Raw genomic sequence first — 13,169 nt, 5'->3', positions numbered from 1 at the left:
GATTGAGGAGTATGAGATTTTAAAGTGAATTAATAGGAGTAATCTTCAGCTGAGACAGTTTTATTTTTTCAACAGGGTGTTTGGCTTTTGGAGTGGGTTACCTTTGGCTGTTGTAGGGGTAGTAACTTTAAATATATTTAAGAGAAAGCTTGATAACTATATAAATTATAAGGGCTGGTTTTATTTTATTTTTATTTTTATAATAGTTTAGTTTAATGGATGTGATAGTCTTGTAGGTCCTGAACATTGTTATATTATAAAATTGAACTTAAGGATAAACACGGAATATTTAATATCTTGTGTACTTCTGGTTTATATTAAGCAGATGAATAGAAATTTCAAATTTAGGATAAGAGAACATAAAAATGTAGTTGACAGATTAAAAATGAGTGACTGGCCATGGCAGAACATGGTAAACTCTTTGCATGTCATTGGTTGGGACAGTGTGAAATTACTTAAATGGATAAAGTTAAAAGCAAATTAAATGTAAGAGAATCTTTAGAATTCGATAGAAAACAAAATGAGTTTGAATGAAGATTTAGGTCTAGGTGTCACTGTATAGTGTGTGAACTGTACATACATTTCCTTGTACACATAAACCTTAAACAAACAAACAAACGAAAAATTAAAGAAGCACACACAACATCTTAGCACACACTCTACATTCCTACACTCAATTACACAATAGCCTTCAAACATGTGGTCAGCTATTGGTTAGTTACCTCTTTCTTTCTTTGTGAACCTGACGATGTCCGAAGAAGGTCGAAATGTTGTTCGCTCCTCTACGTAGAGTTTTCTCTACCAATTTCAGCTGTTTTGATATATATATTTTTCTCATCATCATGGATGTACATAAACCTTGTTCTTTTTTTTTTTTTTTTGTCTAGTGAAGGTGGTAGATTATGTTATTCACAAAAACATTGTGTGAATAAATTTATTATGCATGTGGAAACATTGGTGTCAACATTTCATGTTTTATTGAAAGTATGTGTGAGGGCTGTTGGTCTAATGTACTGAGTTTTTCTAATTTATTACTAAAAACACTAGATGTAAATTTATGAATACTAAACTATTTTGAGGTATGACTAGATGTAAATTTATGAATACTAAACTATTGTGAGGTGTGATGAATCAAGATACATTGCTGTTCCACAGTAATAATTTAGATTTCTTGGTATGTAAGGAGCTTGTTTTAGTAATATAATTAGCTATGAAGCATAAATATACATCCTGAACACACGAAGGAGAAAATCAGAGATAAGTGCCCTGAGTGTTTAGAAGTTTAAGGTGGCAGATTGTAACAAATATTTTATTCTACACTAGAATAATTTAAACAAAACTTTTAATATAAGGAGTATAAGAACATTTATGCATTGAACAGAATTAAACTCGTAATTTTGAAATGCTCAGCCCTAACTTTTGTGAACAACATAACTGAATGCCAAAATTCTTATTCAGCAACATAATCTAGACACAAAAGTTAGAAAAAAGAACCAAGAAGGAAAACTTTATAATTAATCACAAAATCTGCTTAATAATATGAAAAAACTGGTTAATTGTAATTCACAAATTTTGTAATATTAAGCCAAAGTGTAAGTCTAAGTGTCCACATTCTAGCTGTGCATTCTTCAGTTCTTTTCTTCTTCTGTACACATTTTTACTTACTGTTAGATGAGATTACAACTTAGTGCAAGATTATTACTGGCTGTTAACAAAACATCTAATAAACTTATGTATGTATATATATATATATATACACTGATAAATTGGTTTACTTGTATTCAGAACAACACATCTGTGTATAGCAATCACTTTTTTGTATTATCTACCACGATAAAGGCCTCAGCATCAGTCAGTTTAAATTATTTTGTGTCACCATGAGAACATTGTTACAACTAAATGTATTGGTGTGAGTTGGTATCAGCTTAAAATTTAGAGATATTGTAACTGAATAAGAGAATAGAAGGGATATAAAATGTTAATGCAATAATTTACAAAAAATGACTTAATGCCATCTCACAAGATGGGGACGATATACAGAATTATAGGAAAAATATGTATTTAATTAAAAAGAATAGAGGCTTAAGAGAAACATTTGACTAATGATGTTCAAATTAACATCAAGGGTTTTGTAAGCATATTAAAGGTTATCAAAATGCTGATGAAAAAGATTTTACTGAAGTGTATGAGAATGGTTAAGGTTTTAAATGTGCTTTCCTGTTTTATGAAAGAAGATAGCATTATTCTTAATCTAAAGTATTCTATGGGAGATGTTGGAATTGATCTGGATCTTATTAATGTTTATTCTTTGATCGTAAAAAATATTGATATACTTGATATAGGTACAGAATCAGAGACCACACAAAGTTTTCCCAAGATTCTAAAATTCAAAAATAATATATACAAGTCTCTATCTTATCCTTGGCTGGTCAGTAGATATTGAGGCAGATATCTGACATTTGTATAGTTACTAATGTTATTCCTTGTTTATAAAGGGGTTGATAATAGTTATACAGGAAATTATAGGTCAGTTTAAGTCTTACCTCTGTATTGAGAAAATTTGTATAGAATCTGATAAAAAAATTACAAAATGATTTAGTAAAATATGATATAAAAAGAAAAAGCTAACATGAATTTACCAAAGGAAAGTCTTGCTTCACTAATCTGTTAACTTTAAGTGTTTTACTTTTCATTTGGATCAGTATCCTTCATTGGTGGTGTACTTTCAGGGATGGCATGGACTGTATTCTAGGAGGAGGGGGTATCGCACACAAAAAAGTTACTAAACACATCTTTTCTGATACTAACTGAGGGTATCCATAAAGAAAGTAAAAAATGTATAAAGAAAAATATTAGATGATGTTTCCCTTCTCTCCTTTCTTTTGTTTTTAAGACTCTAAGATCTCATTAAATGCTGACTGAATACTTTGCTTTGTACACGGTAATAATTGACCTGTTTAACTGAGCAAGAACTCATGTCTTTTTAAGTTTAAGGTGAAAAATCTACAAAACAAAAACCCAACAACTTTGCCCTATTTCAGGGTGTGTATGTTTTTATGGGTCATTCCATGTCAAATCATCCAGATTTTTGAAAATTTTCCAGGTGACCCCCTCAGAATGCCTTGAAAAAATTCATGTGCTTATCTACCCATATAATGAACAATTGCCAAAGATTAGATCAATATCTCTAATAGTTTCTGATTTACAGCCCTGTAAAATTTAATTAATTTTTTTGTTATTTTTGGCAAATTCATTTTCGGGCAACTTTGGCTGCTTAAAGCTGCAAGAGTAATGGTGGTAGAAGGCTGAAATTTACTACATTGACTGAATTAATCTCACAAAATTCAAAAATGGTCTCAAACCAAGTTTATCTCTCTTAAGATTTTCATAGTGAGGCTGTAAAATCACCTGAAAACCCAAAATTGTAAAAAACATTGGTTTATTTAATAAGCCATAGCTCTAAGACTTAACATGATACAAAACTGAATTTTGTTTTCAAATTTCCTATGACATATCGGTTGATAAATCAGCAATTGTTGTAATTAAGAGTCTAGTAGATCTGTAAAAAAATTTAGTTGCATGCAACTTTTTATGATTTAGCTAAAATAGCCCTACTTCAGGCCACAGTTTGACCATCTCACCAGTTATTTAGCCTTTTCAGATTTTTACCATATATTCTTACATATCTGAATATGATCTACAAAAAAATCAGAATGGTGCTCAACCTACTTTTTGAGTTATAATTTTTTAAAGCATCCTCTGACCACACGCTGTTCACTTGAAAAAAAAATCCATTTCAGATGTGTGCGAATATATCCATACAATTTTGAAGTATGACTGAATAAGTTTGCATTTTGCAAATATTTGACAAATTACCTTGAGGTAATTTTATTTTTCTAAAAGGGTGACTATTTTATAGAATGAACAGCCATTGGCAAGAGTAGTTGCTAAAACCTCAGAAAAAGTATAAGAGAGTAATAAGTGATTTCTACTAAAATAAAAAGTGGGTAAATCTTGAAGGGATAAGGGGTTTCCTGTGCATTTATTTCTAATTTTCTGAACAGTATTCTACTTGTATGTAATAATATTAATAATAATAGTGATAGGTTGATTTACTTGCATAAAATTTATAGCTGTTAAAAGACAATGTGGTGACAGTTATTAGTTTTTAAATTGTTTATACCTCTTTTTTTCATTGTTAAAATCTTCATTTAGCCAAGACTGATGGAAGAAGGTTATATTTACATTTTTTTTATTAATGAGGTCTGATTGTCAAACTGGAGTTTTATGTTTTAGAATTTGTAATATTATTATTAAGTTAAATAAGATGACTAAAGCATATTTGATCTATTCTTCAAATAAAACATCTAAAGTATGAAATTGAAAATACATTGCACTAGTCACATCTATATTTAACAAAGCATTAAAATATTTGACAACTATATCATTGGAAGAAACATTTCACAGTTGTATAAATAATAAAAAAAATAATAATGTTGTCATACTTTAATCTGTGTCTTGAAGTATTCTTTTAAAATATGTATGTGTATAACTCATCCCTTTGGTTCAAATTCTTGGGCCATTCTTTTTATTTCACCACTCAAAACATAATATGTCAGCTGTGTAAAGGATATTTTAATCCCAAATAAATTTGAAATTGAAAGTTAAGTTGCTCGTATCTCTTATGTCCCAGACAAAAGGGCCCAGCATGGCCAGGTGGTTAAAGCATTTATCTTGTAATTTGAGAGTTGTGGGTTTGAATCCCTTCATACCATACATGCTCGTCTCTTCTGCTGTGGGGGTGTTATAATGTGATGGTCAATACCACTGTTTGTTGGTAAAAGAGTAGCACAAGAGCTGGTGGTGGTTGGTGATAATTAGCTGTCTTCAGTCTGGTCTTACACTGCTAAATTAGGAACGGCTAGTGCAGATAGCCCTCGTGTAGTTTTGCTCAAAATTTAAAACAGACCAAACCAAGACAAAACTAGTTCAAACTGTAAGCCTCTTTTTACATCCTGAATTAATTTAAATCAGCTATAGTTGTATTATCTCACTTATGCAGTCTTTCAATCATTCTGATCTGTTTCTTGTAATAACTGAAAATTGGCTTGTTACATTTGTAGAAAGGATTAGAATTTAATTCTTTGCTTCATAGAATATTTTGGGGTTACTTAAGTGTCCAGAGTCTTGTTTTAAATGAAATTTGCTTATCTGTTTCTTACCCTAACACAAACATGCATGTACACATATATCTTTATGATTCTTTTGTAAGACACTAGTAATAAATCATACAGTACATTTCTTGTTCAAGTATCTGTTCTGAGTATTTCTCAGCATAAACACATACAGGAATGTTCAGAGAACTGATGTTAAAACAGAATGTTGATACGCATCTCAAAATGACTGGTATGGATATTAACACTTTTATTGATAAGGAGAGAACAACGTTTCAACCTTCCTAGGTTCTCTTAATACCCATACCAGCTGTTCTGAGATACATTTTTATTTCAAGTGGGTTTCTCATCATCAAGAATGTTGATACCTTTAACCATACCTAATTATTATCTTATTGGTTCTAACTTCTTTTCTTTAATCATCCAGGGATATCTTGCTATTTTAACTATAAAGTGCTTTATCCACTAGTAACTCTGAAATTTTTTATTTGAAGAAATATTTCTATTCTGTGTCTTAGCCTAATTTCTTCTCTAAGAAGCATATATGTTTTACTTTTTAAGTATTTAGAACTTTAGGTATCTGTTGTTGGTTGTTTTTGTTTATGAAATAACATGCATACCATCTTTATATCTCAGCTTTCAAGATATTTTAAGTGTGAGAGAAATTAATTATAACTTACAGACCTTTCAAATGTTTCATTCCATTTTTATTTATGTTTCAAGTATACCTGTTGCTATTCCTACTTGTCTTCTTTTTTAAAGATCCAAATGCTAATTTCTTTATTCAGAAGGCCTAGATCATTGTTTTTTTTATTGTGAATGGCTTACAGTTTAGTTGAAAACACATATACATCAAAGATTTCTCCAGGGGTATAAAGAATTGCCTTGAGTGTAGTTTTTTTTTCTTTCATATTTTTGTTTGATGGTTTACATGTGATGTGATATTACAACATTAATGTACTGAGACTAACTAGGTAAGAGATGAATACTTGTATGCAAATGCTGTAGAACTAATATTGTGCCTTTAGCTTGGTGTTTATAACTTCACTTTTTGTTTATTTCTCATCTAAATTATTATGTCAATTTCTATTATTGTTAAATTAATTTTTGGAAGACTGCATGAATTTCATTTTCATATGAATATTTAGTTCAAAAAACATTAATTAGCTTGTTTATATACAGACTAAATTGTGTGCTTAAGAGTATATTAACATTTGGTTTTTGATGGCTTAACTACAGATGTTCAAGAGTTGACTTTAAATAGCCTTGGTGTGGATGGTTTATTAGTTAAAAGACAATTGGTTCAATCCCTGGCTGAAGAAACTAATGGTTTACTGAAGAAAAATGTGTATAAAAATTATACACAATTTATTGAAACAGCAAAGGAAATCTCTTGTATCCTTTTTCATATATGATTATACTATATATATGAATGTCCTGCAGTTTGTGTAGTTGATTTACGATTTTAGACATTTTTCTATTACTAATTTTATTAGACTAAATTGCAGGTTCATAGAAAAGTCAGAATAAATTTGTATGTTCCTTATAAGTTAATGTAATACTAAAAGGAAGGAAAATGCGGTGCCTGTTGTTAATATTTTATCAAAATCAACTTCATTCAGTTTGGTGATTTTTAATCAGTTGGATTTTTTCATATGATGGCACTACAGACCAATATCTATATTTGTGGTATTTAAATGTAGTGTATATTACTATCCTCTTGTAATATTATAGAATTTATTCTAACTTAAATATTTGTTCTATGTATGTGCAGATTTCACAAAACATGGTCAAACAAGTTAAGCTGATTTCATTCTAAAGCTCCATTTACTCCTTTGTTGTTCTCATAAATGAATAGTACGTGTTGCTGTCCAGAGAGGGTATTGCTTAATACAGTATTTTGTATAAGGGTGTTGAAAACAGTACTTTTCAGTGGTTGGTCAGGTAATTTCTAAAGGATATGGCCCCAACTATATTGTAATGTAAATGACCAGTCACTCTGGGTAAATTTGAGGTTTCTTTTAATGTCAGTTAAATAACATTACCTAGAATGTTTTGTCAGTAGTTAGTCCTATGGTACAGAAAAGGTTATTATCCTGTAAAAGTAGCAGTAAGTACATGTACTCTATTTGTGTTTACTGTTGAATAAAGTTATTCATTTCATTGTACACTCTCTGTCTAGTCTCATTGTTTCATTTTAATGCTGGTTTAGTAAAAGATTTAGTACCACTTTGAAATCAGTATCTTGAGCAACTCTGTTATCTGAAGAATCTCTCTGATAAATCTTTAATTGAATTTTGCCTAATGAAATGGACTATTTCATATGTTGTGATCACGAAATACTAGTTACAGTAATGAGCCAAAACAATTAACAAACTGAGGACCTTGAAGCACTAGTAGTTATATCACACCTTAAAACAGTTCTGCCCATAGCAGTACTCTTAGTGTAGTGCATGAATTAACATGTTAGATGCTATTGTTTGTTTGTGCATGAAAAAAACTGAAAGGGATAATAAATGCAAGAATTGATGGCAAAAAAGAGTTACCCATTAATAGAACTAATGCAATATACTTTACTGCTCATCAGCTGCACTAAACACACTATGAAAACATCCCCACAAAAAGTAATTCCCATAACTACATGTAGCTATTGTTAGACCAGCTCATGTTAATTGAAAGGAGCATGAATGTTACTTATATACTTGAAAATTCTACTATAGGTGTGATCTATAGTAAGTGAGCAAATCTTTGCTTTTTTTGTATGAGCATTACAAGGGTATAAAGATAATGCTTTGTTTCAAGCACTAGCTTGCAGTTAGAATTGCACTTAAAAGCAACTCTAGGTAAAAATCAGTAAATGACCTCTTATGCAAGTGCATATTTATCAGTAAGTAAATTAAGTGCAGAAATGTGATATTAAAATAGTTCATTATAGTTTAATGATTACGAAAGGCTCCACTGTGTTAAAATCAGAAGTACAAAATGTTAGGAATTTCTAAAAGCTTAGAAGGGAATACCAAATAATTTATGTTATTTTTATTTTTTTAAAGGCTAGCATTGATGAATGTCAGAAGTGACATGTCAGTGTAATTTCATTGTTAACCATGGCACACATAATGATAAACAAGACATCTGAAATAGATCTGTAAAAGGAAAAAGATGGAAATGGAGAACAGCTGTAGTAGAGTGTCTGGCGTTGTTATAAAAATTCAGTAATTTTATATATAAATATATTTTTCTTCTGAATGAGAGTAAATTGTATTTGACCATTTTTAATTAAAAGTAAACATAGCAGCATTAAATAACATTTTGTTTGATAAAAAAAAAACCCTTATATATTCAGTTTAACTTTCAGTTCTCGTCCCCAGTTATTTCTCACTGGAATCTGAAAATATTAGCATCTATGGTATTAAACTTTGTGTTGAATGTTGTTGGTATGAACGTACTTGTAGCTTCCAGTAAGTGTAAAATGTTTTAAGTATCAATAAATGGAAAATTATTAATAGAAAATTTAGAGAATAAATCATATTAATTGAGAAAGTTCTGAAAGTAATGAGCAAGATTTTGTTTCCTTGGTATCATTTGGAATAATTAATATTCATGTTACTAATGAATAAGTGCAAATAAAGTATGCCTAAAAATGTTAATATAAAAGAAAATGCACATGTTGATTTGATATTATATGGTGACTGGTATACAATCAATTTTATAAATGAAACCTTATTTTGTTGAAGATTTTGAATATTAATAGATAATTGGAAAGTTAGGGTCATCTGAATATTTCTTTAGGTGTCAAAAAAGTTACATTTAATCATCTGAGTATAATTCTTCCAGAGTTTTATTTTTGATGTGTTGTTCAGATCTTGAAAGTGAGATGTACCAGCTGAGTCATATGCTTACAGAACAGCAGGCAATTCTCAGTACTCTTATGGATATCTCCATCACTGGAGAAAAAGGTAAAGTCACTGTAGTAAAGCTTACTTCTAAAACATTTCCATAAGTAGTACTGTGTGCAAGTATATTTATATATCTAATATGAAAAAATGGTAACAATTTCATTTGTATAGATCAGCTGCTTTTAAACTATTGGTCACAAGAAGTATTGAAGTATGTGGTATAGAAAACTAAGGAGTAACACATAAACATATTTTTAAGACGATGGTCATAAAATGTGAACAACAATAGTAAAATCCATAATGTATGCTCACTACTGTATTTGATGAATAGTAAAATTTATAATGTATGCTCACTACTGTATTTGATGAATAGTAAAATCCATAATGTATGTTCACTACTGTATTTGATGAATAATAAAATCCACAATGTATGTTCACTACTGTATTTGATTGAAGCACATTAGAACAGTAACCCATCTTCCCCCAATTTAGCATGGGTCTCAGAAAAGTGCCTAGCTAATTAAGTGGGTTATTAGCTGGAAGTGAATGACCAGTATAAATAATGAGAGACTTATTTCAACTGAGAAGCAAAATATTTATGCTTACACACACACACACACACACACACACACACACACACACACACACACACACACACACACACACACACACACACACACAAATTATTTAACTATTTGTAAATAGAAGTAAATAGAGTAACATTAAGTACTGTAGTCTAAATCTGTATATGAAATAGTAAGATAGCATCTTGGGGCATTACTTACAATTACTTACATTGCCTTACATGAATAGTTTTCCTAAACTTTATAGTCATTTTTTCATTTTTTTCCATCCTGTATTAAATTTGATTTTTTGTTGTTATTTTAGATGTAGATAAAAATTGTAGTGAGCTTTAATAATTCATAAACACACCTAAATGATAAGGTTTGAGCAACCTTTATTTAAAATTAATACATACTAAAATTTTGGTTAAGTAGGGAGTAAATCTGAAGTTCAGTCAGACAAGAAGGAGGAAGAAAGCAGAAAGAATTTGTCTTCACTTCTAGAAAAAGTGGAAGGCTGTGCTGTAAGTTGGATTTTGTCTAAGTTAGTTCAATCTGATCATCACTGGTATTTGCCTTCAGTGTTTGATTAGTACTTTTATATTTAGGTTTTGGTTTTTAACTTTGTGATCATAGTTTTATTTTGGACATAAATATTTTTTGATAGTTTTATAAGTATTATAATGAGTTCTGGGATTTCCACATACTTGCCCACTGCACTTCTACCAACTATTCATCTAAACAATGCCTGAAACAATAACTTTGACACTAGAATTTCTAAGTAATCATAGTAAATTGTTATGTTTATTGAAGCTGTTTGGTGTAATTGAAAAAGTATTACTTTTAAATATTGAGTTCATTTCAAAATTTAAAAAAAGGTATTAAAATAGATTTTTAATGGAATAATTAATAAATAAATAAATGTATAATTATTTTAAACTATATTTAAAATGAAAACTGGAAACATCAGTGATCAAAAAGTACTTACACCATAAAACAAAAACTAATTTGATGTTGGAGAAACCTAAAGTGATTTGAGATTATTTGATGGTGCTGATTTAAAATATGTTGTCATAATTTTTGAATTATTGTGATATTGCAATATTTTATCAGCACTGTGTGAAATATCATGCAAACAACTTAGTGTAATAGGTAAAAGACATGTTTTTGATAATTTCAAACACTCTAATGGTCTAAAATTCCAAAGATTTTGCTCATGTATGCTATTTCTTCTTGGCATAATTGCTTCATTCTAAAGCTTATCTGCTCTGCCAAGGAATCAGTTTGCTAAAGTATTCGAGAAGTTCCTCAATTGAATATAAAAGGGGCAGAGTTAGATTCTTCTGTCTCATTTACTTCTTACATGGTGACATTGCTTTGTTCTCTGCAAAGTCAAAACAAAGTCTAGTCTTCTTCCTGGCATCATACACATAATGTAATTAGATTCTGCAAAACTTTGTTTTTTAAAATCTTTTAAGCTCAAGTTCTATAGATGTGATTTATTTTATATTTTTTTAAAAAATCATTTGAAATGCTGGCTGCCTCAAGTTCAAATAAAGTCCAAAAGCATAAAAATCACCCAAACAGTTTCTGCTACATTTCTGGAAAATGTATTACAATTTCACAAAAGAAACACATTACGCATAAGGTGAAGATAACTTTGTTTGTTTATTTGTGTATTTTACATGTTTTGCTTGACACAGTGGCTGAATAAAAGGAGAAGAAGTAAGCCATTTGCAGTTCCCATAATATGGCATGAACCAAAAGATTATGTAATTGATTGTTATTTTTACATATCTGATGTTTATGGATTGTGAGGCAAAACTAAAAAAATAATATTAAATATCCAGATATTGCATCTGCAATGAAAACAATACCTCATGGAGATGGTCTTCCAGTACTACATCCACCAGTCAATTGGGGAACAGAAGAGTTATCCTACAAAGAAGATAATGAATCAACTTCTTCTAGTAATTCTATTCCTGTGGCACCTTAACATAAACTGCTTCATCTGATCACACGAGAAGAGCTAAACGATCTGATTTGTGACTTGTCTCTATCAAAGCAACATGAAGAACTTCTTGGCTCTTGTTTACAGCAAGAGAATTTATTAGTTCCAGTATCAAGAGTCAGTTTACCAAAATTACCATCAAAGTTTTGTTTCTCACTATGGCATGCAAGAGACTTTGCATTTCTCTACATTGTCCTTTCTGGCCTTACCTACCACTTTACTGCTTAAGTTTGTTGATGACATTCTTTCATTAGTAGTGAAAGAAAACTAATGTCTTCATGTAAACACTTTACATACGTCTTTATGTAAAGAATACTGATGATCCATTCAACAAATCAGGAATTCAGAAATATATCACACAGCTAAATTTAAAGAGAAGTTTTTGATCAAATTAAAACATCAATGACAATGTTTAACCTGTCCCTCTATGTTTTTGTTTCTTATGTTGTGACAAATGGTGATTTCAGGAAAGCATTATGGATAATTATAGCTCAAGAAAAAAGAAAATAAGAATGCATAATGTTTATTAACCTTTAAGTAAGCCTAAAGCATTTACTTAAAATACAAAAACAGTTTATTCACACAACAAATGACAGTTACAAATTAGTTAGATTCTTATTGATGAAAAATCTGAACAAAACCATTGAAAACATGCTTACTAGGTTTTTCATGTAGTTCAAAGTTAAAACTCTAAACTGCATATAGCAGTGAGGTTTAAAAATTACTCCAGTTTAAACTGTAAGACACGTTGTGTTTTCGTACAAATGTTGCTGCACTGATGGTAGAATGAGATATTGAACCTCATTGTCAATAATGGAGACTATCTGTTGACTTGTCTAGAACAACAGGAACTGATGGCTTAGTGTTCCCATTCTGTAATCATGAAAGAAACTTATAACATGCAGATTATTACTGAGACCATCAAATGTGATCATCGTAAGTGGAACATGTGTGATTATCTAAAAGTTATTGCACTCTTGCTAGGCCTGCAGAATGGGTATACCAAACATTGTTGCTTTTATGTCTCTGGGATAGCTGAGATGATAAAAATTTCAGAAAGAATGCATGACTACTGAGAGAGAACAACATACCAGGAACACAGAATATCAAGTATCAACCTCTAGTGAATCCTTAGAATATTTTTTTGCCTCCATTTCATATTAAACTGAAACTCTCAAAAATTTTGTAAAAAGAATAAGCAAAGGGTGAAATGGTTTCAGATATCTGTCTGACAAGTTTCCAAAAAACAGGGAAGCAAAAATGAAATAAATATCTGTTTTTGGGCCACAGTTTCAGAAAATGCTGATGGGTAGTGATTTTGAAATACTACACAGTCAGAAAGAACTTGTCGCCTGGAAATAATTCAAAGTGGTTGTCCAAAAGTTTCTTTGAAGATTGCAGAGATTAAAACTATGTTGTATGAATGATGATATGCTTAAGAACTACAGGAAAATGGGATCTAGGATGTCACAAAGCATACAATTTATACACTCTCACTTAGACTCCTTTACAAATAATCAAAGTG

At 30.2% G+C, this 13,169-nt stretch overlaps 1 protein-coding gene across 3 annotated transcripts in view; it reads left to right on the top strand.

Moving 5' to 3' along the window:
* Positions 1-13,169, top strand: part of Exo84 (exocyst complex component Exo84) — a 56,518-nt gene that overhangs the window by 4,452 nt on the left and 38,897 nt on the right. Inside the window, exons 2-4 of one of the 3 annotated variants that reach the window (XM_076499250.1) lie at positions 6,414-6,569; positions 9,035-9,130; positions 10,069-10,157. In XM_076499250.1, the coding sequence (XP_076355365.1) occupies positions 6,414-6,569; positions 9,035-9,130; positions 10,069-10,157 (341 nt within the window). Of the gene's footprint in view, positions 1-6,413; positions 6,570-9,008; positions 9,131-10,068; positions 10,158-13,169 lie in introns of all 3 variants that reach the window. The other 2 variants (XM_076499252.1, XM_076499251.1) reach the window with 2 other exon arrangements.

The sequence above is a fragment of the Tachypleus tridentatus genome, chromosome 4, assembly GCF_004210375.1.
Source record: "Tachypleus tridentatus isolate NWPU-2018 chromosome 4, ASM421037v1, whole genome shotgun sequence".
Classification (NCBI taxonomy): domain Eukaryota; kingdom Metazoa; phylum Arthropoda; class Merostomata; order Xiphosura; family Limulidae; genus Tachypleus; species Tachypleus tridentatus.
This window is presented reverse-complemented; position numbering and strand designations above follow the sequence as displayed.